This window comes from Heptranchias perlo, chromosome 13, assembly GCF_035084215.1.
Source record: "Heptranchias perlo isolate sHepPer1 chromosome 13, sHepPer1.hap1, whole genome shotgun sequence".
Taxonomy (NCBI): Eukaryota; Metazoa; Chordata; class Chondrichthyes; order Hexanchiformes; family Hexanchidae; genus Heptranchias; species Heptranchias perlo.
The window spans coordinates 8,839,535-8,867,435 of NC_090337.1; the positions used below are offsets into that span (position 1 = coordinate 8,839,535).

Sequence of the window (27,901 nt, forward strand, 5' to 3'; positions counted from 1 at the left end):
TCCGTTTCTCTGCAATTGTTTCTCCTTCTTTCCTGAAGGTTCTGGTTCATGTTGTCCATGATTGAACATATGCCGTCCTCCCTCTGATGCCTTACCCCAGTGGCTGTTCTTTATGTGTAAGCCTCTACAACAAGTTGTTGAACCAAATTTTGTCCTGTTTCCACCTGATATCTACACACATGCACTTTTCCATTAAAACTCACTATATAATGTCCAGGAGTACGAACCCGAGCTGATGGTTCTCCATCTATGTTAGCGATCAAGAGGTAGTTTAGGAATCCATCTTGTACATAAAAGATTCATTCATATTTAGTTCCATTTTATATTAAGCTCTATAGTTAAAAGTTTAAGACTGAAAGACTGTAAAAAAGGCTGACAGTCTGTCTGCACAAAGGTTAGCTACAGCCTTCTTCAAGACCAGCTTGCACATGTTTACATTTAGATTCGCTTTATCACTCCAAACTGGAGACTCAGCTCTCCTTTTTATGTCTCGCTAACCCAAAACTCTGATGTTATCTGTTCCACTGCGGAACCAAGGGCATCAGAATAGAGAGTTAAATGTTTAGGTAGCCGGGAACATCTTGATACCCACTGATACGGACCAGTACTGTAAGTGAGTAAAGGGTTATGGAATGCAGATGCCTAAGAGTGCAGCTATAAAGGGTATGAATGGGGTGAGATCATAGCCATGTGTTAGAAGGAGGAGGAGGAGAGAGAGAAAGAGAGGCAAGATGGTTGGGCTCAACCAGATGCGACATGCGTTCTTCTACAGAAAAGAATATTTATGATCTCGGTGTTGGCGGTGAGAATATTATTTAATCTTTAATAAACAAGAAAAGTGTTTGACTCCGGATCTCAAGCTCATCCTTGGCCTATAGGCACAGGAACTGTAGCCTTTGTCTATAGTATATACATATATATATATACACACAAGGGAATGTTCTCCTTAGAGCAGAGAAGGTTAAAGGGAGATTTAATAGAAGAGTTCAAAATGAAGGGATTTGATAGAGTAAATATGGATAAATTGTTTCTACTGGCAGAAGGGGCAGTAACCAGAGGACACAGATTTAAGGTAATTGGCAGAGGTGTGATGAGGAGAATTTTTTTTATGCAGCGAGTTGATATGATCTGGAACACACTGCCTGAAAGGGTGGTGGAGGCAAATTCAATGGTAACTTTCTAAAGAGAATTGGATAAATACTTGAAGGGGAGAAAATTGTAGGGCTACGGGGAAAGAGCAGGGGAATGGGATTAATTGCATAACTCTATCAAAGAGCCATGATGGGCCAAATGGCCTCCTTCTGTGCTGTAAGATTCTATGATTCTACAAGAATACACATCCCAACATCTTCATCGGCCAGTGAAGGCTCTGGCCTATTGTACTGCCCACTAATCCCCAGCCCGAGATCACCCTGAGGTGTTCCTGCTTTTTTTTTTGTGACTCAGCGGGAGTAAGTTTAACTTTTATCATCGGGCAAAAAACAGGTTTAATGCGAATTGGCCGCTCATTTTACACCAGGCCCAGTTTTATGTCCCACTGACTTCGAAAGAAAGTTGGGCGGAGTGTAAAACTAGCGACCGATCCACTATCGATCGTTTATCGCCCGGCGATCAAAGTTAAAATGACCCCCCAAGCTCGGTAAAGGTATTTACTCATAAAGCCATTGGAGACCTCCTTGTGTGAAATTCCAAAGCAGTGGATACCAATCCAAAAGCAAAAATTAGCATGCCATCACAGTTCTAGAAACTTACTGGGCTGGGTTTTCCACTGAGTGGCGCACGAACGGCCCCTGCACTTGCCCATAGACTTTCCGTGGGCTATTGTATGGCAAGTTCCTGTCACCGGGAGCTCAATACAGCGCGGCATCCTCTACAGAGCAGCTGAGCAGCGTTTGGAATCGTGCAAGAAAAGATCTGATCACATGGGACAATAAACTGCCAGGAGTCTTACAGAGAGCTGAATGGAGTCTTCAAATGACCTCTTAAATATAGAAAATTAGTTTAATTGTAAATAAACTTTTAAAAACTTTTTATAAACAGCGTGATCCCGAGTGGAAAAGGCATTTCTTTACCCCCTCTTTAAATGGGGGCAAGGCAGGCTCCTTGTGTCAGTTGAGACAAGCCCTAACTTTTTCTGGTGAGTTTAGTCTGTTCTGCAACGTCAGTGCAGCAACTTCACACTGTTCAATTCATTTGAATGGAGAGCCGGATGGTGAGGTGACATTTTCGTGCAGTTTAAGGAGGGGCAACGCATCTCCGACAGCAACTTCCCAATTTCCAAGTTTAACTGCACATCTCCGCTCTCCGGAAGCTGTTGTCCATATATAACGGTGAGCGTGTGAGCCTCACCATTAGTTTCACAGCACAATCTGGCCCACTATGTTTACAGCAACAACTTCCATTTATTTAGTGCCTTTAACATAGTAAAACGTCCCAAGGAGCTTCAGAGGAGCATTAGGAAACAAAATTTGACATCGAGCCACATAAGGAGATATTAGGACAGGTGACCAAAAGCTTGGTCAGAAGAGGTAGGTTTTAAGGTGCGCCTTAAATGAGGAGAGGTAGAGAGGTGGAGAGGTTTAGTGAGAGAATTCCAGAGCTTAGGGCCTAGGCAGCTGAAGGCACGGCTGCCAATGGTGGAGCAATGAAAATCGGGGATGCGCAAGAGGTCAGAATTTGGGAGGAGTGCAGAGCTCAGAGGATTGTAGGGCTGGAGGAGGTTACGCAGATAGGGAGGAGCGAGCCGTGTCGGGATTTGAAAACAAGAACCAGAATTTTAAAATTGAGGCTTTGCAAGACCAGGAGCCAATATAGGTCAGCGAGCAGTGGGGTGATGGGTTTACCACAAAATTACCACCATAAGAAACTTAACTGTCCATCGAGAGGCAAACACAGTGCTGTGCGCAACAGGGTAAACGCCTCATAAAAAGAGAATTCGATAGTTCCAATGGTTTCACTGCGAAATGCAAACTTATAGTTAGTCATTGAATTACCAACAATGTTCGAAGTCTTGAAATGTCCTTCAGCTCAAAATGTTTACTGCCACAGCTTTCTAATTAGTTTCTCATCAGTAAATATCAAAGGAAAAGTCTGTCTCACAGTGTCTCTGAAGCATGTAGCAGAAGAGTAATTGCTTGCATATTTATCCTTCCCTGTTTTTACAGACTGCTAATAGATGTGTTCTTAATTGTTTTTAAAGCGTAAGAAGGCATTAATGTTTTGTACAAAATGCATAATTGATCCAGTGTGCTCCTGTCAGTTAATTATGGTCTTTGTGTTGCTTCACTTATATTCCTGTGTAAGCTATTTGTTTTTAATTTCGTGTTGGTTTTCTGCCACAGCAGGAATTAGAAATGATTTATTGAATGACTGAATGAATACCAAGTAGGGAAGAGGAACTATGCTTTGTTTTCCACGACTGTCTTAAAAATTCTGTATTGAAAGATTTTTGTCAAATATCAATAAACCTGAGCTCTGTGATGGCATATTTGGTAAAATTGATGCATAGGGTTGGATAGAACTGAAGCCTACAGACCAGGGAAGTCCCAGGTTCCATCTATGCTGAGTTAGCTGAGCAGAACCAGGGTGGCCATGGGACAGCTGCAATCAGCCACGTTCCCCATAGGGAATTTGCCCGTGATTCCCTCTGCTGATAATTATCCAGTAAATCCTGCTTGAAAGTGTGTGTTTGGCTGTCCGGTCAGGAGAGGATCAGCCTTAGTTCAGATGCTCGCATGGTCAACTGACTTACCCCTGCTCAATGTGCAGGCTTGTACTAGAAGAGTGACCATTTGGGTGAAGTATTGAAGGCGGGGGGAACTGAGACCCAGAAAACTGTACCCCAGAATGAGTCAGCACCCCTCAGGAAAGGAAGGCAAAAAGATAACCTGTATCGGTGAGATGCTCAGGGAATGATCCAACTCAATTAAGCAATTTCCTCTCGTTCGCATTCAATGAATCGCGTTTTGCAGTTTCTTCTTATTACACTTCCCAATTTGCTCTTTAGTTACCTATTCATCTATGATATCATCTCATTCCAGCCTGGTTTTGTCCTCACCCAATGTCTACGACACCCATACCTTCAATGGATGACAATTAGCAATCGGAACCTTGGCTAATTTTTCCTCCCTATCCCAAGGGCTGCAGAGACCACATGTAGCTGTGACTGAGATCAGCCATCCCGGTGCAGACCAGGAATCAAACCTGGGACCTTCCCGGTCTACATGGCTCAGTTACTCACTGGATAGGTTCATTCATCCACGGTTGGAGCCTGGAGGGGTGGGGGTAAAGTCATAAGGGAGGATAGCTGTAGACTCCAAGAAGATATAAATGGGCTGGTGGAGTGGGCGGAAAAGTGGCAAATGGAGTTCAACCCGGAGAAGTGTGAGATAATGCACTTAGGGAGGGCAAATAGTAAAAGGGAATACGCAGTAAACGGGAATATATTGAGAGGGGTAGAGGAAGTGAGAGACCTTGGAGTGCATGTGCACAGGTCCCTGAAGGTGGCAGTACAGGTAGATAAGGTTGTGAAGAAAGCATACGGAATGCTCTCCGTTATTAGCCGAGGTATAGAATACAAAAGCAGGGCTGTAATCATGGAACTGTACAAAATGCTGGTAAGGCCACAGCTGGAATATTGTACGCAGTTCTGGTCACCACATTACAGGAAGGATGTAATTGCTCTGGAGAGAGTGCAGGGAAGATTTAGAAGAATGTTGCCATGGCTTGAAAATTGCAGCTATGAGGAGAGATTGGATCGGCTGGGGTTGTTTTCCTTGGAACAGAGGAGGCTGAGGTGATTGATTGAGGTGTACAAAATTATGAGGGGCCCAGATAGAGTCGACAGGAAGCACCTGTTTCCTCTAGAGGAGAGTTCAAGAACTAGAGGACATCTATTTAAGCTGATTGGTGGAAGGATTAGAGGGGACATGAGGAAAATCTTTTTTACCCAGAGGGTGGTGGGTGTATGGAATTTGCTGCCCGAATTGGTGGTAGAGGCAGGGACCCTCAACTCTTTTAAAAAGTACCTGGTCCTGCACCTAAAGTGCTGTAAGCTGCAGGGCTACGGACCGGGTGCTGGAAGGTGAGATTAGAATGGGCACCTGTTCTTCGAGCTGATGCGGACATGATGGGCCGAATGGCCCCCTTCTGTGCTGTATCTTTTCTATGGTTCTATTTACCCTGGAGCCATCCTTTAAAATTCAGATAAGGATAATAAATTATAATAACTTACCAATTGTATAATTGTGCCCCCATCCATTTACAAAAAGACAGATTGCCATTGATACTCTACCCCTTTAAACACAGTGGGGGCGAAATTGGGCCATGTAGCGCTTATTTTGTAGGTGCTACGTGGACAGCTAAGCCGTGAAAATGGTGTCCGAGATGCGCACGCACACTTCCGATGTGGAGTGCGCAGGGCGCCATCTTGGTAAAGGGGTTTGCGTGCCCGCAGCCGGCAGCATGTAGCGTAGAGAGATTATGACGCAAATCAGTGTGCAAAGCTGATTTGAAGCAGCCGGCGACATTTTGGAACTCCACACTCCAGCCAGCGCCCGGCCTTAACCTCACACGGCTGAACAGGACTTAAACGGCATGAAGGACCCCCCGCAACCCCCTCACTAGCGCTATTTAAAAAGATCAGGCAGGAGTTACAAGTTAGTTGCTGGATTATTTTTTCTGGCTGCTGGTGCGATTGTACAAGTTGTTGGAAGTTTCCTATACTTGGCTGTAGTTGCGATATTCTATAGAGACTGGTCTGGCTGGTCTTGTAGAACTGTTAGTGGCTTTTGAAATAGTGTGCTGAAAAAAGCTGCTTTCAGACACGGGTGGCCTGCTAGGGCTTCCTCTGGGAATTGAACATGTCTGGGAGAATGAAGAGAGGCCACGCAGAGCAGGACAAACTGCTAGAAGAGGGAAGAGGAGGAGGAAGAGACGGAGGAGGAAGTGGAGCAGGATGTGGAGGAAGAGGCAGGGAGGCTACAAGGATCAGATTATTAACGAGCAATACCAGTAACCTTAACAACACCTCCTCATTCACCAACAGTCCCACACTCCTTACCTTTCCTCTCTCACGTGACCATCAAATCATCCTCCTTATGATTACACATTGCTTCCTCCCTCAGCTCATGGCAGAAATAAAAACAAATACAAATTCAAATCCACATTTATAAATTAACACATGAAATGAGGCAAGCAAAATGAGACTATTGACCCTTGTGCATTCCCTTAGTGCCTATCGTTCGTGTCCCTTTAGCTATCCTAGTGCTCCTAAAAGTTGTATCCACAGTGACTGGAGCATGGGTGCTGGAAGGCTGCTGACCTTCAATTGAGGCGAATGCAAATGGCCTAGGAGGAAGTTCTCCAGCAGTTTTAGGCCGAGATGGCCCGGCTTCAGATGGCACCATCTCGGCCTGGGCTGCAGCAGTCTGGCCTGGCTAGCTGACAGGCAACAGCAAGTGCACTGGTGGAGTGGCAGGGGTGGGAGCAGGAATGCTGTCATCCTGAGAGAGGACGGCAGGTTCATCTTTCAAGGTGCCACTGCCATTGTCCTGGGGCGGCACCTCAGCAATCCTGGTGATCTTCTGGAGAACAGATTGCTGGACTGCTTTGACGCCCTTGAAACCCCTTCCAACAGTGGGACCCAGAGCCACGATAGCAGCAGTCTGAGCTCCAAATGCAGCAGTCAGACCTTTGATGGTCGAGGTTTGTGCTGCAATGGAAGCTGTGACAATCGGTCATCAGATGCTGTATCATGGTGGGTTCCACAGGGGTGCTGATGGAGGTGATCACCCATTCCATGTGGGAAAGGATGGACTCCAAGCTCTGCCCTGTGCCAAGCTGGAGCTGGACTCCTCCATGCTCCTTGACATTGTGCGCAGGCTTTCTGGCAGGCTTTCCAGTGCACCAGGCATTTGCTTGTTTATGCCCATCAGCCTTCTTCTGTAGCCTGGCCCATCGAAGTCATCATCTGACTCCTCTGCAGCAGAACTAGTGTGCTGGTGAGCTGGCACCTGCAGTATCTGTTCCCCCCGCCCCGGCTCCTGTGCACTTGTGCCCGGTGTCTCAACACAGGCAGATTCCCCCTCTAACCTAACCTCTAAACTACGCGCTGGTGGAAGCAAGTGTATCTTCATCATCACTGTCTCCTTCCTCTGCCTCTTCTGACCGGGCAGGTTCCAGTTCTTGGGCATCCGAAATGACAAGGGAACACAGGCTGAGTTGTGGTGAGAGGAGAAGAGAGAGTAAGACCTGCGTGCTCACAGCACCTGCAGCATGTGAGTCAGAAAAGATTGTGGGATGAGGGAGAAGTGGGAAGAGAAGAAGAGGATTAGGTCTGCAGAGACCCTCATCATCGATCCCTCCAGCACCGCCAGTGGCCATGGCCTCAGTGATGGCCCTTCCGATGATGTCTCCTCCATGGCCAGAGCCAAGTCCATGGCACCGCAGGTGGCTCAGCTGCACAGGCGGGGAGGAGGAGATAGATCGGGAAAGCAATAGTGATAGGGGATTTAATAGTTAGAGGAGCAGACAGACTGCAGCTCCAGACGTGAGTCCAGGATGGTATGTTGCCTCCCTGGTGTCAGGGTCAAAGATATCACTGAGTGGCTGCAGAACATTCTGAAGGGGGAGGGTGAACAGCCAGAGGTCGTGGTCCATATCAGTACCAATGATATAGGTAGAAAAAGGAATGATGTCCTGCAGGAAGATTTTAGGGAGCTAAGAAAGAGATTAATAAGCAGGACTTCAAAGGTAGTAATCTCCAGATTGCTCCTGGTGCCAAGTGCTGGTGAGTATAGAAATAGAAGGATAAAGCAGATGAATGCGTGGCTGGAGAGAAGGTGCAGGAGGGAGGGCTTCAGATTCCTGGGGCATTGGGACCAGTTCTGGGGCGGGACCTGTACAGGCCGGACGGGTGGCACCTCAACACAGCTGGGACCAATGTCCTTGCGGGGAGATTTACTATTGCTGTGGGGGAGGGTTTAAACTATTTTGGCAGGGGACGGGCACCAGGATGTAGCATTGGAAAGGAGAAACAAGGTGCACAAAGGATTGTGAGAGTCAGATAGCACTGGAGTAAGAAATAGAACGGTATTCAGTGGGATCAGACTAAGAGAGAGTACAAGAAGATCGAAGATAGGTTTACAGTGCACGTGTGTAAACGCACAAAGCGTAGTAAACAAGGTCGGTGAGCTGTAGGCGCAAATAGTCACATGGGAATATGATGTTGGGTGATAACGGAGACCTGGCTCAAAAAAGGGCGGGATTGGGTACTAAATATTCCTGAATACAAGGTGTTCAGGAAAGATAGGGAAGGAAAGAAAGGAGGTGGGTGGCAGTTTTGATTAAGGAGAATATTGCAGTGCTGGAGAGAGAGGATGTCCTGGAGGGGTCATGGACAGAATCTATTTGATTAGAGTTAAGAAACAATAGAGGTGCCATTACACTACTGGGTGTATTCTATAGGCCACCAACTAGTGGGAAGGATATAGTGGAACAAATTTGCTCGGAAATTACAGAGAGGTGCAAGAACCATAGAGTAATCTGGGATAGTAATAGTGTAAACGGCAGAGAATTTCTGAAGTGTGTTCAGGAGAATTTCCTTGATCAGTACGTTTCCGGCCCAACGAGGAAGGAGGCATTGCTGGTTCTGGTTCTGGGGAATGAGGTGGATCAAATGGAGCAAGTGTCAGTAGGGGAACATATAGGGAACAGTGATCATAATATCATTAGGTTTAGATTAGCTATGGAAAAGGACAAGGAGCGATCTAGAGTAAAAATACTTAATTAGAGGAGGGCCAATTTCAGTGGGTTGAGAACGGATCTGGCCCGGGTAAATTGGAATCAAAGATTGGCAGGCAAAACTGTAATCGAACAATAGGCGGCCTTTAATGAGGAGATGGTTTGGATACAGTCTAAGTACATTCCGGGCAACCAATGCCAGAGCTCCCTGGATGACAAAAGAGATAGAGAATAAGATGAAGAAGAAAAAGGGAGCGTATAACAGATGTCAGGTTGATAACACAAGTGAGAACCAGGCTGAATATAGAAAGCTCAGAGGGGAAGTGAAAAAGGAAATGAGAGGGGCAAAAAGAGAGTATGAGAATTGACTGGCGGCTAACATAAAAAAGAATCAAAAAGTCTTCTATAGGTATGTAAATAATAAAGGGGTAGTAAGATGAGGGGTGGGGCCGATTAGGACCAAAATGGAGATCTACTCATGGAGGCAGAGGGCATGGCTGAGGTACTAAATGAGTACTTTGCATCTGTCTTTACCAAGGAAGAAGATGCTGCCAAAGTCACAGTAAAAGAGGAGGTAGTTGAGATACCGGCTGGACCAAAAATTGATTTAAAGGAGGTACTAAAAGAGCTGGCTGTACTCAAAGTAGATAAGTCACCCGGTCCAGTTGGGATGCATCCTAGGTTGCTGAGGGAAGCAAGGGTGGAAATTGCAGAGGTGCTGGCCATAATCTTCCAATCTTCCTTAGATACAGGGGTGGTGTCAGAGGACTGGAGAATTGCAAATGTTATACCCTTGTTCAAAAAAGGGTGTAAGGATAAACCCAGCGACTACAGGCCAGTCAGTTTAACCTCAGTGGTGGGGAAACTTTTAGAAACAATAATCCTGGACAAAATTAACAGTCACTTGGACAAGTGTGGATTAATTAACGAAAACCAGCATGGATTTGTTAAAGGCAAATCGTGTTTAACTAACATAATTGAGTTTTTTGATGAGTCAACAGAAAGGGTTGATGAGGGCAATTCTTTTTTTATTCGTTCATGGGATGTGGGCGTCGCTGGCGAGGCCGGCATTTATTGCTCATCCCTAATTGCCCTTGAGAAGGTGGTGGTGAGCGGCCTTCTTGAACTGCTGCAGTCCGTGTGGTGACGGTTCTCCCACAGTGCTGTTAGGAAGGGAGTTCCAGGATTTTGACGTTGATGTGGTGAATATGGACTTCCAAAATGCGTTTGATAAAGTGTCACATAATAGGCTTATCAGCAAAATTCAAGCCCATGGAATAAAAGGGGCAGTAGCAGCAAGTATAGGAAATTGGCTAAGTGACAGGAAACAGAGGGTAGTGGTGAATGGTTGTTTCTCGGACTGGAGGGTGGTATACAGTGGTGTTCCCCATTGCTCGGTACCGGGACCACTGTTTCTCTTGATATATATTAATGACTTGGACTTGGGTGTACAGGGCACAATTTCCAAATTTGCAGATGACACAAAACTTGGAAGTGTAGTGAACAGTGAGGAGGATAATGATAGACTTTAAGAGGATATAGACAGGCTGGTGGAATGGACAGATGAAATTTAACGCAGAGAAGTGCGAAATTATACATTTTGGTAGGAAGAACGAGGAGAGGCAATATAAACTAAAGGGTACAATTCTAAAGGAGGTGCAGAAACAGAAAGACCTGGGGGTATATGTGCACAGGGCGTTGAAGGTGGGAGGGCAGGTTGAGAAAAAGGTTAAGAAAGCATACAGGGTCCTGGGTTTTATAAATAGAGGCATAGAGTACAAAAGCAAGGCAGATTCAATCGTGGCTTTCAAAAGGGAATTGGATAAGTACTTGAAGGGAAAAAATTTGCAGGGCCACACGGAAAGGGCGGGAGAGTGGGATTAGCTGGATTGCTCTTGCAGAGAGCCTACACGGGCTCAATGGGCTGAATGTCCTCCTTCCGTGCTGTAGCCATTCTATGATTCTATGATTCTATGGGAGTTAGGACGTGTAGGCTCGCTTGTCCTCTTCCAGTTCTTTCTTGCTGCCTACTGTTATGTGCCACCTTCTCCTACAAGAAAGAGGGAAGTGTGTCAGTGAGTTTCCTGCAAAGTGTTTGGGTGATTTGGGAAATTGAGTTTGATAAATCTATTAGAGTTTTTTGAGGATAGATAAAGGGGTAGATAAAGGGGAACCAGTGGGTTTAGTATATTTGGATTTTCAAAAGGCATTCGATGAGGTGCCACATAAAAAGTTGTTACACAAGGTAAGGGTTCATGGGATGGGAGTAATATATTAGCATGGATAGAGGATTGGTTAAAGGACAGAAAACAGAGAGTAGGGATAAACAGGTCATTTTCGGGTTGGCAGGTAGTAACTAGTGGGGTGCTGCAAGGATTAGTGCTTGGGCCTCAGCTATTTACTATCTATACTAATGATTTAGATGAAGGGACCGAGTGTATTGTATCCAAGTTTGCTGATGATACAAAGCTAGGTGGGAAGGTAAGCTGTGAGGAGGACACAAAGAGTCTGCAAAGAGATATAGGCAGGCTAAGTGAGTGGGCAAGAAGGTGGCAGGTGGAGTATAATGTGGCGAAATGTGAGGTTATTCACTTTGGTAGGAAGAATAGAGAAACAAAATATTTTTTAAATGGTGAGAAACTATTAAATGTTGGTGTTCAGAGAGACTTGGGTGCCCTTGTACAAGAAACACAAAAGGTTAGTATGCAGGTACAGCAAGTAATTAGGAAAGCAAATGGCATGTTGGCCTTTATTGCAAGGGGGTTGGAATACAAGAGTAAGGAAGTCTTACTACAGTTTTACAGGGCTTTAGTCAGACCACACCTGGAGTATTGTGTACAGTTTTGGTCTCCTTTTCTAAGGAAGGATATACTTGCCTTGGAGGCGGTGCCACAAAGGTTCACTGGATTAATTCCTGGGATGAGAGGGTTGTCCTATGAAGAAAGGTTGAATAGAATGGGCCCAGACTGTCTGGAGTTTAGAAGAATGAGAGGTGATTTCATTGAAACATATAAGATTATGAGGGGGCTTGACAGGGTAGACGCTGAGAATTAGGGGTGATTTTAAACCCGAACAAAGGGTGGGTTGGGGGCGGGTGGGAGTTGAAAACAGTTGTTTTTTCGGATGGCAACCACAAAACTTTTGGACTTGGTATTCCCAGTGGGAAGCCTGTACTTTTCCGCACCGATGTTAAACACGGAAATAAAGCTGGGTTGCAGTCGCAACCCAAAAAACAACTGTTTTCAACTCCCACCCGCCCCCAACCCACCCGTTCTTGGGGTTTAAAATCACCCCCATTGTTTCCTCTGGCAGGAGAGTCTAGAACTAGGGGACATAGTCGCAGAGTAAGGGGTCGGCCATACAAGACTGAGATGAGGAGGAATTTCTTCAAGCAGAGGGTTGTGAATCTTTGGAATTCTCTACCCCAGAGGGCTGTGGATGCTGAGTCATTGAGTATATTCAAGGCTGAGATAGATAGATTTTTGAACTATAGGGGAATCAAGGGATATAGGGATCGGGCGGGAAAGTGGAGTTGAGGTCGAAGATTAGCCATGATCTGATTGAATGGCGGAGCAGGCTCGAGGGGCCGTATGGCCTACTCCTGCTCCTATTTCGTATGTTCTTATGTGGATGTCATGGTTGACTAGCTGCCAGTGTGTGTGAACTGAGAGTTGAGGGTGTGTGACTTGGATCAATGGTAACGTGTGAGGGTATGATGAAGCAGCTGATTGGAATAGTTGAGTACTGACTGAAAGAGTTTGTTGTTAGGTGGGTGATGGGGGATGTAGTGCGTGGAGCAGTAGATGAGGCCAGTGGTGCAGTCGATAGGATATGCTTCTTGACAGTTGAACTCACTCACCTTGACCACTCGTGTCAAATCATTGAACTTCTTCCTGCACTGCATCCAAGCTCTTGGCCCTATGCTCCTGGCATTGACCTCGTCCGGCACTTCCTCCCACTGCCTCTTGAGCATATGTCTGGAGGTCCTCTTGCCCCACTGTGGATATAGGATGCCCCTCCTTCTGTCCATCTCTTCGACCAAGGCCTCTTGCGCATCATCCGAGAACCTTGGTGCACGCTCTCTCTCGCAGGTGCAGCCATTCCTCAATGTATTGCAGCACAGATTCACTTCAGAACTGACTTCCACCACTTCCTGCAGCCCTTTAAGAGGTGCAGGCTGCCTGTAAGTAGTGCTAGCCGCTCCCGATATTGGGGCCCCCTGCTGATGCGTGCAGCCAATTAACAGCGCAGGTAGCGCTGGCTGCACGCAGCAATCATTTAAATTATCAGGCAGCTCGAATGTTATGAGTGCAGGTTAATCGTGCACCCTGATCTCAGCCCCTGTTGAGAAAGAAAGGACTACTGTTCCCAATTGTTATGTTTACTATGGCACAATGTAATTATAAGAAAAAATTTGTTGGCATATTTAGGATACCTCTCTGAAATACTAACTGTATAAAGAAGCTTAATGATTGATCCAACGTATAATTGTTAGCAGAAATTCTCCTCCCATCTTCTATTAACTAAAAGCAGATATTCAGTACTGGAAGATAATGATATCTAGCTGGAATGTGCTTGGTTTCAAAAAGGATGTATAATATGCTGACTTGGACATACTTATTTATAAGCAGTCTAACCACAGGTCAGTGTAATCGTTCCTTCCTTCTTGGCATAATCAATCCTGGCTGATTAATGTAATCCTGCAGATTTCACTCTAAAATTAGCTTTTTTTTTTCCTTTGAGAAATCTTGGTGAAGGGCCAAGCCCCGTAATGCAGGACACCATCAAAGTCGAAATGAATAGGAAAGAGGAGAAGAGAAATCAAGAAATAATGGCTAGCTAACTCTTGGCTTGAGTTGCCAAAGTTCATAGCTTGTAGGAGGAAGGAAAGAGAGAGAGGATTTCCACAGTTTAGAATGAGCTAGAGAAAGAAATGGTATGATGATTCTTGTGACGATAGGATCTCATCACGGGATACAAGTTGAAAATTGGAAGTAAGAGGGAAGCAGGCAAAACCTATTTTATCCGAAATGGGTTGAATAAGTTACCAGGGACAGCCACTGATGTGGACACTATAGATGGTTTCAAGAACCAATTATTGTAGAGGTGATTCTGGAGGGAGAAACGACTGATGGATATGGTGAGAAGTTGGGTTGCTGGGGTTGATATCTATTACAAAGGGACAGGCTGATGTCCTTTCATATTCCAAATATTATGTCTTTATGCCTTTAATTTTAGGCAGCAACCAATTGCACACAGCAAGATCCCACAAATAGCAAATGAGGTGCATGACCAGTTAATCTGTTTTCAGTGGTGTTAATTGATGGAAGAATGTTGGCTAAGACAACTCTCTGATCTTCTTTGAATCGTGCTTTGAGACAATTAATGTCCAATGGAAACTCTGGGCACACAGGAGCTCAGTTTAACATCTCACCTAAATGATGACACTTTTCTGACTCTGAGGCAAGAGTGCTACCAACTGAGTCAAGCTGACACGATACATTATCCTTCCTATGTATGATGAATGCCTTGTACATACTTAAGCATTCTACTTTGGGCGCAAGTTTTCTATGTAGGTCTGCTCATACGTGAGGTTGCTGTTGGTGAAAGGATGAAATAAGTGGTGTGATCTTGAAGGGTTGTATGACTGGACAATAGCAGTAAGCTCCAAGAAAGGAGCTCCAATCAGGATTCCCAAAGCTATCAAAACTCAAAACAAAGGGGTCAAGACACAAGGGAAGTGATTTAAGTTCACATGGCCCTGATTTTGATGGAGTGGGGCATCTCACAGCAAGCCCCATTAGTTAAATTTTTTCCCCTTACTCTTAAGCTCAATAAGTTGCTGGAAGTGCGAGCTGATTACGACCGCTAGTGCATCATCTGAGAGCCTTGGTGCACGCTCTCTCGCAGGCACAGCCATTCCTCAATATGTTGCAGCACAGATTCACCGCACAATTGAATTCCACCACTTCCTGCAGCCACAGTGCACCTCCCCTTTAAGAGGTGCAGACTGCCTTTAGGTAGTGTTTTCCACTCCTGATATTGGGGTCCCCCTGCTGATGCATGCAGCCAATTAACAGCGCAGGTAGCACTGGCTGCACGCAGCTATCATTGAAATCTTCAGGCAGCTCGAATGTTACGTACTACCTGCATCGCAACCAATGGGTGCGGGTTAATCGTGCACCGCGATCCCAGTGCCTGTTTTCAGGGATTATTCAATATAACCCCCAGAATCTTTTGAGAAAGGATCACTATTCCCAATTGTTATGTTTACTATGGCATAATGTAATTATAAGGAAGAAATTTGTTGGCATATTTAGGATACCTCTGAAATACTAACTGTATAAAAAAGCTTACTGATTGATTCAAGGAATAATTGTTAGTAGAAATTCACCAAATTCTCCTCCCACCTTCTATTAACTAAAAGCAGATATTCAGTATTAGAAGATAATTATATCTAGCTGGAATATGCTTAGTTTCAAAAAGGATGTATAATATGCTGACTTGGATACATTTATTTATAAGTAATTATGGACGGGTAATAAATGCTGGCCTTGCCAGCAACGCCCACATCCTATGAATGAATTTTAAAAAAAGCAGTCTAACCACAGGTCAGTGTAATCACTCCTTCCTTCTTGGCATAATCAATCCTGGCTGATTAATGTAATCCTGCAGATTTCACTCTAAAATTAGCTCTTTTTTTCCTTTTGAGAAACCTTGGTGAAGGGCCAAGCCCCGTAATGCAGGACACCATCAAGGTCAAAATGAATAGGAAAGAGGAGAAGAGAAATCAAGAAATAATGGCTGGCTAACTCTTGGCTTGAGTTGCCAAAGTTCATAGCTTGTAGGAGGAAGGAAAGAGAGAGAGGATTTCCACAGTTTAGAATGAGCTAGAGAAAGAAATGGTATGATGATTCTTGTGATGATAGGATCTCATCACGGGATACAAGTTGAAAATTGGAAGTAAGAAGGGAAGCAGGCAAAATCTTTTTTTAGACCCGAAATGGGTTTAATAATTTACCAGGGACAGCCACTGATGTGGACACTATAGATGGTTTCAAGAACCAATTACTGTAGAGGTGATTCTGGAGAGAGAAATGACTGTTGGATATGGTGAGAAGTTGGGTTGCTGGGGTTGATATCTATTACAAAGGGACAGTCTTGTTGGGTCTAATGTCCTTTCATGTTCCAAATATTACATCTTTATGCTTTCAATTTTAGGCAGCAACCAATTGCACACAGCAGGATCCCACAAAGAGCAGATGATGTTTGTGGGATCTTGCTGTGTGCAGTTGGTTGCTGCAGGGTCATTGAATATTTTTAAGGCTGAGTTAGATAATTTCCTGATTAACAAGGGAGTCAAAGGTTATAGTAGGTAGATGGGAAAGTAGGGTTGAGGTCACATGATCTTATCAAATGGCAGAGCAGGCTCGAGGGGCCGAATGGCCTACTGTGCTCTTAATTCATATGTATGTTCGTATGAGGTGCATGACCAGTTAATCTGTTTTCAGTGGTGTTAATTGATGGAAGAATGTTGGCTAAGACAACTCTCTGATCTTCTTTGAATCGTGCTTTGAGACCATTAATGTCCAATGGAAACTCTGGGCACACAGGAGCTCAGTTTAACATCTCACCTAAATGATGACATATTTCTGACTCTGAGGCAAGAGTGCTACCAACTGAGTCAAGCTGACACGATACATTATCCTTCCTATATTCGATAAATGTCTTGTACATGCTTAAACATTCTACTTTGGGCACAATTTTTCTATATAGGTCTGCTCATATGTGAGGTTGCTCTTGGTGAAAGGATGAAATAAGTGGAGTGCTCTTGAAGGGTTGTATAATTGGACAATAGCAGTAAGTTCCAAGAATGCAGCTCCACTCGGGATTCCCAAAGCTATCAAAACTCAAAACAAAGGGGTCAAGGCACAAGGGAAGTGATTTAAGTTAACGTGGCCCAGATTTTGATGGAGCAGGACATCTCACAGCATGACCCGTTAGTTAGACATTTTCCTTCACCCTTAAGCTCAAATTATTTTGCCCTATAATTTGCTGGAAGTGCGAGCTGATTACGGCATGGCGAGGGCAACAGGGCAACTGGGATCTTGGCGAACGATGGGACCAACAGACTATCTCCTCAACCAATGAGATTTAGGATTGAGAAAGAGACAGAGGAACAATGGAGAAGGAGGGTGAATTAAAGTCACATCAGGTACAAAAAGAGAGGGAAAGATTGGATTAAGAGAGAGAAAAAAGAAACTCAAAGGAACAGTAACAAAAAAATTATTACATTTAAAATTTAAAAAATCTCTAACAACAATTTATTACCTGCAGGAATAAGACGCCATAGTTTAAACTGTTCCCTTTCTGGGACGGAGAGGTTGATTGGTATTGCAGGAACATAAATCTCCTCATTAAGAAGTCACTTAAGTACTGGCCCTAAATTTCTGCGGCGAGTTTAATTGGCAATTAATGCGCAAATGCAGCAACTTCATGAAACTCAGAGGTTGACGGGGCGAGCTGCCATTTTCACGAGGCAAATGGTGGAGTGGCGGAAATCGTACAGCAATTTGTGACGATTCGCAATTCACGGGGTATTGCTTCCTCACCACACAAGTTGCTGGACGATTTACATATTAATAACGGCAAATTCTGGGCCTTTAAGTGAATACATTAAATTTTGCTCTTTCCCATTGGAGCTGAAAGAGGGCTAAAAGTAGTGCACCTCTCAAATTATTTTTCTCTTATATCTGCATCCCGACAATTCTACTACATGTAGTCGGCACAAGTCAGGGTTCATGTGTTTTCACATGAACCCTAACTTACTTGGATCTTTTTCCGTCTGGAAACAGAATTGTCACAGCTTTCAGTACCCTTACCATCTGGCCTCATTTTCCAAGACAGTACTTGGAATGTCGACCTACATGGGAAATAGTCATCGCATCAGGATCTTCCGATTGGAATTCTTCAATCAAATGCTTCCATGATAGTAGTAGTAAAATAAATGATGTGATGTTAGTGTTGTAAATTGGACCAAAAAAAAAAAGAAGCAAATTACATTTTGAAGCATTTTATTGATTTCATAAACAAAACAAATTACAGAAAATGGTGGCTTAATTTTTGATTTCCAAATATTTTAGTCACAACAGGAGAAAAACTAAAAAATAACTAAATATCAAACATACAATGGAGGATTCATTATCAAACCTTTATGTACAGTCTTTTGAAATCTCTTTAATTCTTTAACCTCAGGCAATTCCCTCAATAAAGCTTCATTTTGTTCAAGACTCAGAGGCCTCTCTTTCCAAACTAGAACTGTCCCAAATAAACATGATATTTAAATCAATGTTAATACATAAAGCATGTAGTGTGAAAAAATACAGATAAAAATGATAGTCTCAATTCAAATAACTAATATCCTTTGGGCTCTTTAGGGATATTTTCAATGTATTTTGAACCAAGCATGTTATGTTCCCCAAAAATACAATTATTTAGAAACTATAAAAGTTCTTTCATGGAAATATAAGCAAACCACTCAAGAATGTTTATACAGAACAGGATAAAGGATGTTATTAACTCTCAGTTAGGGCCTCCCTAAGGCAAATGTCCATTGAGCAAAGATGTTGTCTATCCATAAGGCCTATTCTTTCCATTTGTTTTCATGCAATCACCAAATACATATGCTTCGAATTTTCTTATGGATTGGGTGAGAATTGCAACCTATCAGCTCCCTGCGCAAGGGGGGCAATCTCCAAAACTGTTTACAAAAAAAATCCTGGTGGCCTTCAGGGGTCGAGGTCATTTGCCTAACCTGGTCCTCACTGGTGGGGTACACAAATGGCCGTCAGGAGGCTGGTATGTCTCCACTCATCCAGCATACCAGCTGCCGCACAAATGTCGGGTGCCAACTGTGGATCAGGAACGGGAAGTCACCACGCCGATCCGTCATTTACCTTATCAGGAGTGGGCAGAAATCACTGAGGAAACTCCTGGAAACATCTTAAGTGGATCTGCACCGTTTCCCTGGGTGTTCCGCTGGACTGCCGTCAGAGTTAGGGCAGGAGACTAACAGCACCTCCCTGAGCCATTGAATTTCAGCCATATTGCAGTAAAATGCACATCTCCCCATTGTAGTTTCAACCAAATGCCAAACCTTAGCACACAGGCCCTTTTATGCACAGTGGCTTAAAATAGCTACTACATTATGCCACACCATTTTAGTACATTCTGATCTGGTTCTCTCAGTGTTCGGATTGAGTGGCACATTATTGAACACCATCTCAAAACCAAGTCAGATGTCTCCAGTTTCCCCTTTTGCTCGTGGAGAACAAAAATTCCACCGATATGCAAATCCATGGGTTAAAGAGTTAAGGCAGATTACAAACAAGGGTATATTTAAAGCAACATCTTTAACCCTTTCTAGCTTAGCCAAGATCCAATAATTAAATTGCCATCGGGACAAAGCATCTTTGTACCAAGTTGTCCTTCTTGAAGGAGCCAAGACTGTAAGACTGTTAGTCAAGTGATATATTAGTCTTGTCCTTTCCAGTTAGCAGGGACAGATTTCTGTTTGAAACTGGTAATGGCCAACTAATTGTTAATCTCTGGACATGGGAAGCAACAACATGGTTGTAAAGTGGAAGAATAACCTGGCACTGCCAGTATTAATGGGCAGGCTAATGACTGGAAATGGGCATAAGTTAGAAAAGATCAATGAATGATTGGCACGGCAACTGTACATAACCTAGAGGTACTCACTAGAAGTACTCAATAGTTACAGTAGATATGAAAATCTTTGGTGTAGTATATAGCAACAATTATTTAATCAATAACACAGTAGGAAACCATATCTGTTTTCCATGTATCATTTATAAGAAATGTTTAATCTAGAAAATCAGTAACATTCAACGCTTTATTTTGAAATCATTTTTATTACGACTACAAAAAAATGTCTTATTTGTAAATCAGCTAAACATTTTCAGTTTGTTTTTGTTGTAAATAAAATCTCTTAATATACAACTTTGTAGGATGTCCACTGGAACTCTGGGCCAGACTTTGGGTTGACTTTGTGCTCACTTGACTTTCTCCACTGATATGACAGAGTTGGGATTTGCAAACACCCCTGCATTGCTTTGATCTGCTAATCCGATTATTTCTCAGAGTTGGCGTGAACACACCATGTTCTACAATGACCGAAATATATGCAGAATAATCAGGTAAAATGCGAATTTGCTGTGAATTCCCTACGCCAATTGCATCTGCCAGCTGGGAGAGAGTTAAGGAAAACAGCAGAGCAAGTGGCAATTTCACGGAAATCGTGGGTGAAACTGAACATGCCAATTATTAAAAACACAGTCCGCGGAGGAGTGAAGCTACTTTGGTGCCATTCGTTGGACTGAACGGGTACTAGCTGTGAGCTCATGCTGTGAGCTGCATAATGAGTTGCGATGGGGCCAATTTTAGGGACTCCATGGGGGCTCCTATATATCTACATAGCTCAGCGGGTAACTGCATTATGTGATGTAACGCGCAGCTCGCACAGAACAGGAATGGACCCCAGATGTGACCTCTGCTTAGTCAGCCGAAGCAGTGCATTTGGTTTCAGTGGACTTTGAAGCAGGAGAAGGAAACTGAGCTAAAATAACAAAGAAAAGAAATCTGCCTGGCTTCTCACTCCCGATTGATTCTCTATTCTGGAAAGTGTCCCAAGTGTGAATGCGGTGGGGATGGGATTGGGCTTGGCTCTCATGCCCTGCCTATTCAAAAAGTTTGCCTCATTCATCAGCGAGGCTTATGCGTGAAGAACAGCCAGTTGGGCGAAGAACTAGTTGGCTGTCTTGCATTCTTCAGCCTCTAGGGGAGGAGTGTAGGGGATAAAAGCAATTTGCATTTATATAGCACCTTCAACGTAGTGCAATGTTCCAAAGCACTTCACTGGAGTATTATCAAACAAAATTTGACATTGAGCCACATAAGGAGGTATTAGAACAGGTTAAAGAGGTAGGATTTAAGGAGCGTCTTAAAGGACGAGGGAGAGGTAGAGAGGCGGAGAGGTTTAGGGAGGGAATTTCAGAGCTTAGGGCCTAGGCAGCTGAAGGCACAGGGCTAATGGCGGAGTGATGAAAATCGGGGACGCACAAGGAGCAAGAATTGGAGGAACGCAGAGATCTCGGAGGGTTGTCGGGCTGAAGGAGGTTACGGAGATAGGGAGGGGCGAGGCCATGGAGGGGTTTGAAAACACGGATGAGAATTTTAAAACAACATTGGAGAGCAGGGTATTACACTAAATTCTCTCACAGTTATGGTTTGCAGTGACTTTCATTTAATTGTGCACCAAAATGAACATCTTGCGGATGTGTCAAGCCATAGTTTTGGCGCCTCTGGAAAACAGGGCTGACAAAATGATGTATAATAATGAACAGTGGCACAAAGACCTTGAAAATCGGGTCCATAGTTCCTAGCAACAGATTCTTTGGGATCACATAGAGCAAATTCAAGTTCTAGCAAATATTTACCAAAAGGGGGCAAAAAAAAAACCTGTTTTATTTTCCTACACAGCATTAGATGACTTAAATTCAATTTATAAAATCAAATGTTCACAGGGCCCGATTGCTGTTAGTGACCCCCATCATAGAGTTTCATTGAAGAAAAAAAATGACGTTATGAATTCTTAAGGTATGAGGTACAACCCAGAAAATGTCAGCAGTCTCCATCCGTTTGCGAGCGATGGTGAATTTGGTTCGCAGCTGGTCGGGGGAAATCGCAGAATTGCTGGCGTGCTGACTGCAGCTTTCTGGGCGTTCAATTCACTGGAGGAAAAACGTGCGGGTAAAATGCACCCGCGGTTTCTTGAACCCGCCGGTCGCGTGTGAGGCCCTGCTGACGACGGGGGGCCTCCCCGAAATTTAGCCCGCGGAATACGTTGGAAAATTTATTGCCCTTTACTGACTGCATTGCTGTTCCTGTGAGATTTATTAAGAGAAAACTTTCCTCGTCTGTCCCCCCCAAATTAAATTAAATAGCTACATCAGAGAGTAGAAATGATGATCTCCGCTGCTTTTGTGCGAACACTTAACGGCTGGTAGCAAAAATCCACTCCGTGCTGTTTTTGATGCAAATGTTAGTCGGTTTCAAATACTAAACCGGTTAATACATGCACCAGGGTAGCGCAGAGAGGCACTTGGTATCAGCGCGTTAATCATTGTACAAGAACAGCATCCATTGCAATTACTGCCCTCAAACCCATACTGCATGACCCCACAAAGTCAGTGCCATTGCAAGAACAGGTATTCAGCAGAACTAACAGCTTCGAAAAAAAACCCCTATTAAAATAGAGTTTCACTCTTGGTATATTAGTATGCTGAATTTAAAGCATCTACCTTGTGATTTCTTAAATAAAAACAAAAAATGGTGCAAATGCATTTGAAAGAGAAAGAGATTAATGTTTGGGCTGGGACTCTTCATCGGAATGTCACGGTTGTGATGAGAAGTCCCGCTCAAGATATCAACGTATCTTTTTCTTTCAGAAGCTGACTGACTTGCTGTGCATTCTCTGTTTTTTCTTAATTTCAGATTTCTGGTACTTTTCTTTCTATCTATCCTTTTGATTTCTGTTCTACTCGCATCTTAGCTGGTCGGTCGCCATCTTATAGTTTACTAAGAACAGACCATTGTTACTTTTCTAAAGGGCGGAGGGAAAAGTCAAAGAACAGTTCTGGAAACAAGCACTGTGCGAACTGGTATCAGGGTAAGGAGGAGGGCAGGGAGGGGGATTGATATTTGACCCAGTTCAGAAGGTGTCACAACTAATCAAATTACATATAAAATAGACACTTTCAGTACGAAAGTAGGGAAGAGTTGGTGAGATGCAAATGTTATACTTAAATTTTGGAGGGCTTTTTATTTAAAGGCTAGCTTTGGTGAAATGTCTTTAGATTGGCTTCCCTGTAGGCTCCTTGAACAGGTAGCTTCAGGCCATGTATAGGGCAAGTGATTTGTGGTGGGGCAATATCCAGGGGCAAATCCCATGATTCTACGCTTGCCATATGTGGAGTGATTTGTCGTTCCAGGTATTACAATTTTTGCATAAAATGGTCCTGGATGTTGTAAAAATGCTGCGTTCTTAATTGATCTGAAACAGAGCAAATCACTCATTTCAAATAATCACTTGCCCAGTCTCTGGCAAATTGCTGGGGTGAAGAACAATGTTAAAGAAAGATTTGGAAAGAAAGGACTTGCATTTATATAGTGCCTTTCACAAGAAGTTCCAAAGTGCTATGCAGCCAAAGAAGTATTCTTGAAATGTAGTCACTGTTGTAATGTAAGAAACGTAGCAGCCAATTTGCGTACGGCAAGATCCCTCAAACAGCATTGAGATAAATGACCAAATCATCTGTTTTAGTGGTGCTGGCTGGTTCAAAATGGTAGTTTTAAAAAAAGTTTCTGACCATTTGGAGGAGTAGAATGAAATTCTTTCATATTGTAGGGCTAAGTTTACAAATCTCCACTGTTTGTCAGGCAGCCTCACCTGTTGGAAGCTCATGTCAGAAAGCTGTGCACAGGCTGCCCCTGATTTTCGAACCACTTAAGATGGCTATATGGTAAGAAAGGGTTCCACCAACAGTTTAACCTTCTAACATTGTGCCTAATGTATAACGGTCAGCTAACTTTATGTGATATAATACTTATACCCTGAGCTATAACGAGAATGGTTGTATTATATCTCACTAATATGACGGAAAAAAATGAGACTTAATAACAATTTCCGAAAAATTGGATGTTTTTGGCCTTTCCTATACTGAAGAGTCAGATTTAGTAAATACGATCATTCTTTATCAGTGTTTGATTGTGGTTTTCACAACACTCACATTTTTGGGTCCTGGCCAATATTTATCCCTCAACCAACATCACTAAAACAATTTATCTGGTCATTATCACATTGCTGTTTGTGGGATCTTGCTGTGTGTAAATTGGCTGCCACGTTTCCTGCACTTCAAAAGTACTTCTCATTGGCTGTAAAGCATTTTGGGATGTCCTGAAGTTGTGAAAGGCGCTATGGAAATGCAAGACTTTCTTTCTCTTTAACAGAAGCACGAACCATTCTCTCCATATATGTGGACTCTTGGTCAAATGTGACAAGAGTGGAGGAATAAAATGCCAATTGGCTTATCAAGCCCACTCCTGTCAACAGACCAACCACAATTTGCATCAAGAGAGATGAATAACAATGGGTAAAACTTTCAGGAGATCGAACTCTATAAACTTTCTCCCTGATCAGAAACTCCCACCATTACAATTTACATCATTCAGCCCAGGAGCATTGCCTTTCACAGATGCCATTTCCAAGGTCACTCTAAAACTAGCTGCACAAGTAGTTTAGGGACATCTTTCCCTCTGATTTTTCTTCCCATCATTGCAGACAAATGCGCGACCTCTGCTCTACACGTATCGCTCGACAGCACAATGAAGCTCAGGAACTGAGAGAGCACCTTCACGGTCATGTCCCATAGACTATCATCAATTCTATGTTTATCCTTATAACTTTCAATCCTGTTCTTATTCTCTCTTTATTAAAGGTGTTCATTGGCACAGCATTAATTGCTTTTGATGGGAATTCACAATAGGTCTATTACGCTCTGTGGGTGGGGGGGGCTTCTAATCTCTGGTCTTACTTTAGGCTTGTCAATTTTGCATTCATCTCCACTCACTTACCAAGTGCACCTGGTAGCTGGCTAACATTTTCAATCTTAACCAGTATCAAGTGTCAGCAGTTAAAACACGAATATTATCACTGCCTTCCCTTTACCTTCCCTAAACCACCTTTTAAGTCTGTGATTTTAGTTACGTTAGGTGCGCACAGCTAATGAACGTAAGCAATTCTTCATCTTCCATCGGGATTACGTGCTATTGAAGCCACAATGTTAAGGCAGCCAAGGCTTACGATGCGGTCGCTACACTTACCATTATGTTTTTTTTTCCAATTCCAGTTTTTGCTAATCATTTGTTGGGTGTTAGCAGTTTGGGCATTTTGATTGATACAAGGTACCAGCAGAAATGGGCATTGATCTATCCTCAATACAAAGTACAAAGTAATTCATCCCAGCTCAATGTTTCATCCACTTACGAATCCTGGAAGAAGACATTCTAAACAGTTTTAAGTACAGCAGGAACAGTTTGGCTACCAAACACGACATTTCTTTTCAGGGTTCATATACTCATTCTTTATGCAGTGAAAAGCATTACTGAACTCTTCAAAGTTCTGGAGAGATCCTAAAACTCTGTAATATAAGAGAAATAATAAAATCAAGATTTATTTCATATGAACATATAAGGAATGATGGACAGGAAAAGACCGTCTGATCCATCTAACCTGTCCCACATTTCATGGTCCATAACACTTGGATACAAAGACACTGGGGTGAAACTGATCGACGTCACTAGCGCAAAACAGGACATAGCGAATCGGTAGCCTGTCAGGAAAGAGAGGTGGAGAGACGGAGAGGTTTAGGGAGGGAATTCCAGTACTTAGGGCCTAGACAGCTGAAGGCACGGCCGCCAATGTCATGGCGAAGGAAGTCGGGGATGTGCAAGAGGCCAGAATTGGAGGAAAGCAGAGTTCTCGGAGGCTTGTAGCGCTGGAGGTGCTTACAGAGATAGGGAAGGACGAGGCCATGGTGGGGTTTGAATGCAAGGATGAGAATTTTAAATTCAAGGCATTGGTGAACCAGGAGCCACTGTAGGTCAGCAAGCACAGGGGTGATTAGTGAATGGGACTTGGTGCAAGTTAAGATATGGGCAGCAGAGTTTTGGATGAGCTCAAGTTTATGGAGGGTGGACAATGGGAGGCCGGCCAGGAGAGCCTTGGAATAGTTTATGGGTGTTTTTAACAAAATGAAGGAATTTGAAGGGTCAAAAACCCTCACCTGAATTTGCCTGGGCTGTGCACATCAGTTTTAATGGAGTTGACAGCATACTCTGGTCTATATATTCCACACCACACCTGACAAAGCAAAGGGTTATAGTCATTATTATTCACATCATCATAATAACTTTACTGACAACTACAGCACAGTATCCACATAACAATGGTCCAAACAGTGGTTCCTGAGCCTTGGCTGAAGCCCAGGCCACTCAGTCCTATTTGTGCTTATACTTCTCACTCTCATGGAATCATAGAATTAATACAGCACAGAAAGGGGCCATTCAGCCCATCATGCCTGTGCTGGCCCTTGGAAGAACTATCCAATTAGTCCCACTCCCCCCCACTCTTTCCCCATAGCCCTGCAATTTTTTGTCCTTTTCAAGTATTATCCAATTCCCTTTTGAAAATTGCTATTGAATCTGCTTCCACCGCCCTTTCAGGCAGTGAATTCCAGATCATAACAACTCGCTGCCTAAAAAATAATATTCCTCATTTCCCCTCTGGTTCTCTCTTATTCCTTTCTCTCTGATGGTATCCTGCCGAGTGGGACTTTCCCGTTAATATGGGCTTCTCAATATGAAAATAAAGAGCTATCGCAGTCTTAATTGCATGTTTGAAGATCTCTTGAAAGCTAATGAATACCGATTAAAAATGAGTTCTGCATCTTAGTGAGAAATGCAAACTGTGAGAGCTATTAGTAATTAGCTATTACCAATCCCTGTATTTATGTTTGTATTTCAGAGCATAAAGTGGATGCTGTAAATCCCGACATGGATTTTAATGGACTTCAATTTTTGGACTGCAATATGAAGTGAATTCTTAATCACTACGTGTAGATTTTTCCAACGTTGTTCCCTAACCAACAATAAAATGATTATACTGTGGACAGCAATCAGCTGAAACTGCCAGTCAAAGGGCTCTTGGGGAGAGAGGAAGAGAAATAAATATTGAAGTTAAATCCTGTTATTGTAAAGCTAGCCACAATGAAAAATAAATGTATTCTGTGGGTTAAAGTATTGCTTGAGATATAACCCCTGATAACTGAGAGCAATTAATATTCTTTTTTGCTTCGTATTTTTCCCAAGTTTTCACCTCCAAGTCACACACCATCCTGACTTGGACGTATATCGGCCGTTCCTCCATCATCGCTGGGTCAAGATCTTGGAATTCCCTCCTGACAGCACTGTGGGAGAACCTTCACCACACGGACTGCAGCGTTTTTTAAAATTCATTCTTGGGATGTGGGCGTCGCTGGCGAGGCCGGCATTTATTGCCCATCCCTAGTTGCCCTTGAGAAGGTGGTGGTGGGCCTTCTTCTTGAGCGGCTGCAGTCTGTGTGGTGAAGGTGCTCCCACAGTGCCGTTAGGTAGGGAGTAACAGAGCTTTGACCCATCGACCATGATGGAACGGCGGCATTTGTCCCAGTCAGGATGGTGTGTGACTCAGAGGGGAACTTGGAGGTGATGGTGCTCCCATACGACTGCTGCCCTTGTCCTTTCAGGTGGTGAAGTTCACGGGTTTGGGAGGCATTGTCCAAGAAGCCTTGGTGAGTTGCTGCAGCGCATCCTGCAGCCACTGTGCGCCGGCGGTGGAGGGAGTGGACGTTTAGGGCGGTGGCTGGGCTGCAGATCAAGCAGGCTGCTTTGTCCTGGATGGTGTTGAGCTTCTTGTGTGTTGTTGCAGCTGCACCCATTCCAGGCAAGTGGAGATTATTCTATCGCACTCCTGACTTGAGCCTTGTAGTTGGTGAGGCTTTGGGGAGTGAGCCACTCGTAATTAAGTTGCTCATAATTTGCTTGTAGCTGATCTCCTGACACAAGTACTGAAGAAACATAGGAACCGGAGTAGGCCATTAAGCCCCTCGAGCCTGTTCCACATAGGTTGGCACAGTTAAGTTTAAATTCTATTGAGATAGCTTCAAAGCAAAACAAAATTAAGCACAAAATAGTTGGCCTCACCTGGGCAAAGTTCAGGAAGAAGAGCTGATTGTGATTCAGGTCAATCCCAGGGAGCAGGCCGTCCTTCCCGCTTTTCTTCACATGCAATTGATAAGCCTGAAAATATACATTCAATGCAATAGATTAAAAACTGCAGCACAGATTGGGAACGCTGGAAATGCACAGCGAGCCTGTGCCTGAAAGAGAGAGAGATTGATCAAAGTTTCAGGAGAGCGAAGTGTCAGCGAAATTGGAGCCCATGGAATAAAAGTGGCAGTGGCAGCATAGATACAAAATT

At 43.7% G+C, this 27,901-nt stretch overlaps 1 protein-coding gene and 1 long non-coding RNA gene across 4 annotated transcripts in view; one reads left to right on the forward strand and one right to left on the reverse strand.

Annotated features, from left to right (window-relative positions):
- Positions 1–701: 701 nt before the first annotated feature.
- LOC137331262 (uncharacterized) lies at positions 702–27,735 on the forward strand. The gene is made up of 3 exons (XR_010965410.1): positions 702–802; positions 26,408–26,477; positions 27,168–27,735. It is a non-coding gene; the product is annotated as an uncharacterized lncRNA (long non-coding RNA).
- Positions 17,800–27,901, reverse strand: part of LOC137331258 (neprilysin-like) — a 162,521-nt gene continuing 152,419 nt past the window's right edge. For all 3 annotated transcript variants that reach the window (XM_067994920.1, XM_067994918.1, XM_067994921.1), the window contains exons 21-23: positions 27,625–27,720; positions 25,668–25,744; positions 17,800–25,022 (exon numbers count right to left, since the gene is read on the reverse strand). In XM_067994920.1, coding sequence (XP_067851021.1) covers positions 24,923–25,022; positions 25,668–25,744; positions 27,625–27,720 — 273 coding nt within the window. In that variant the 3' untranslated portion in view covers positions 17,800–24,922. The remainder of the gene's footprint in view (positions 25,023–25,667; positions 25,745–27,624; positions 27,721–27,901) is intronic.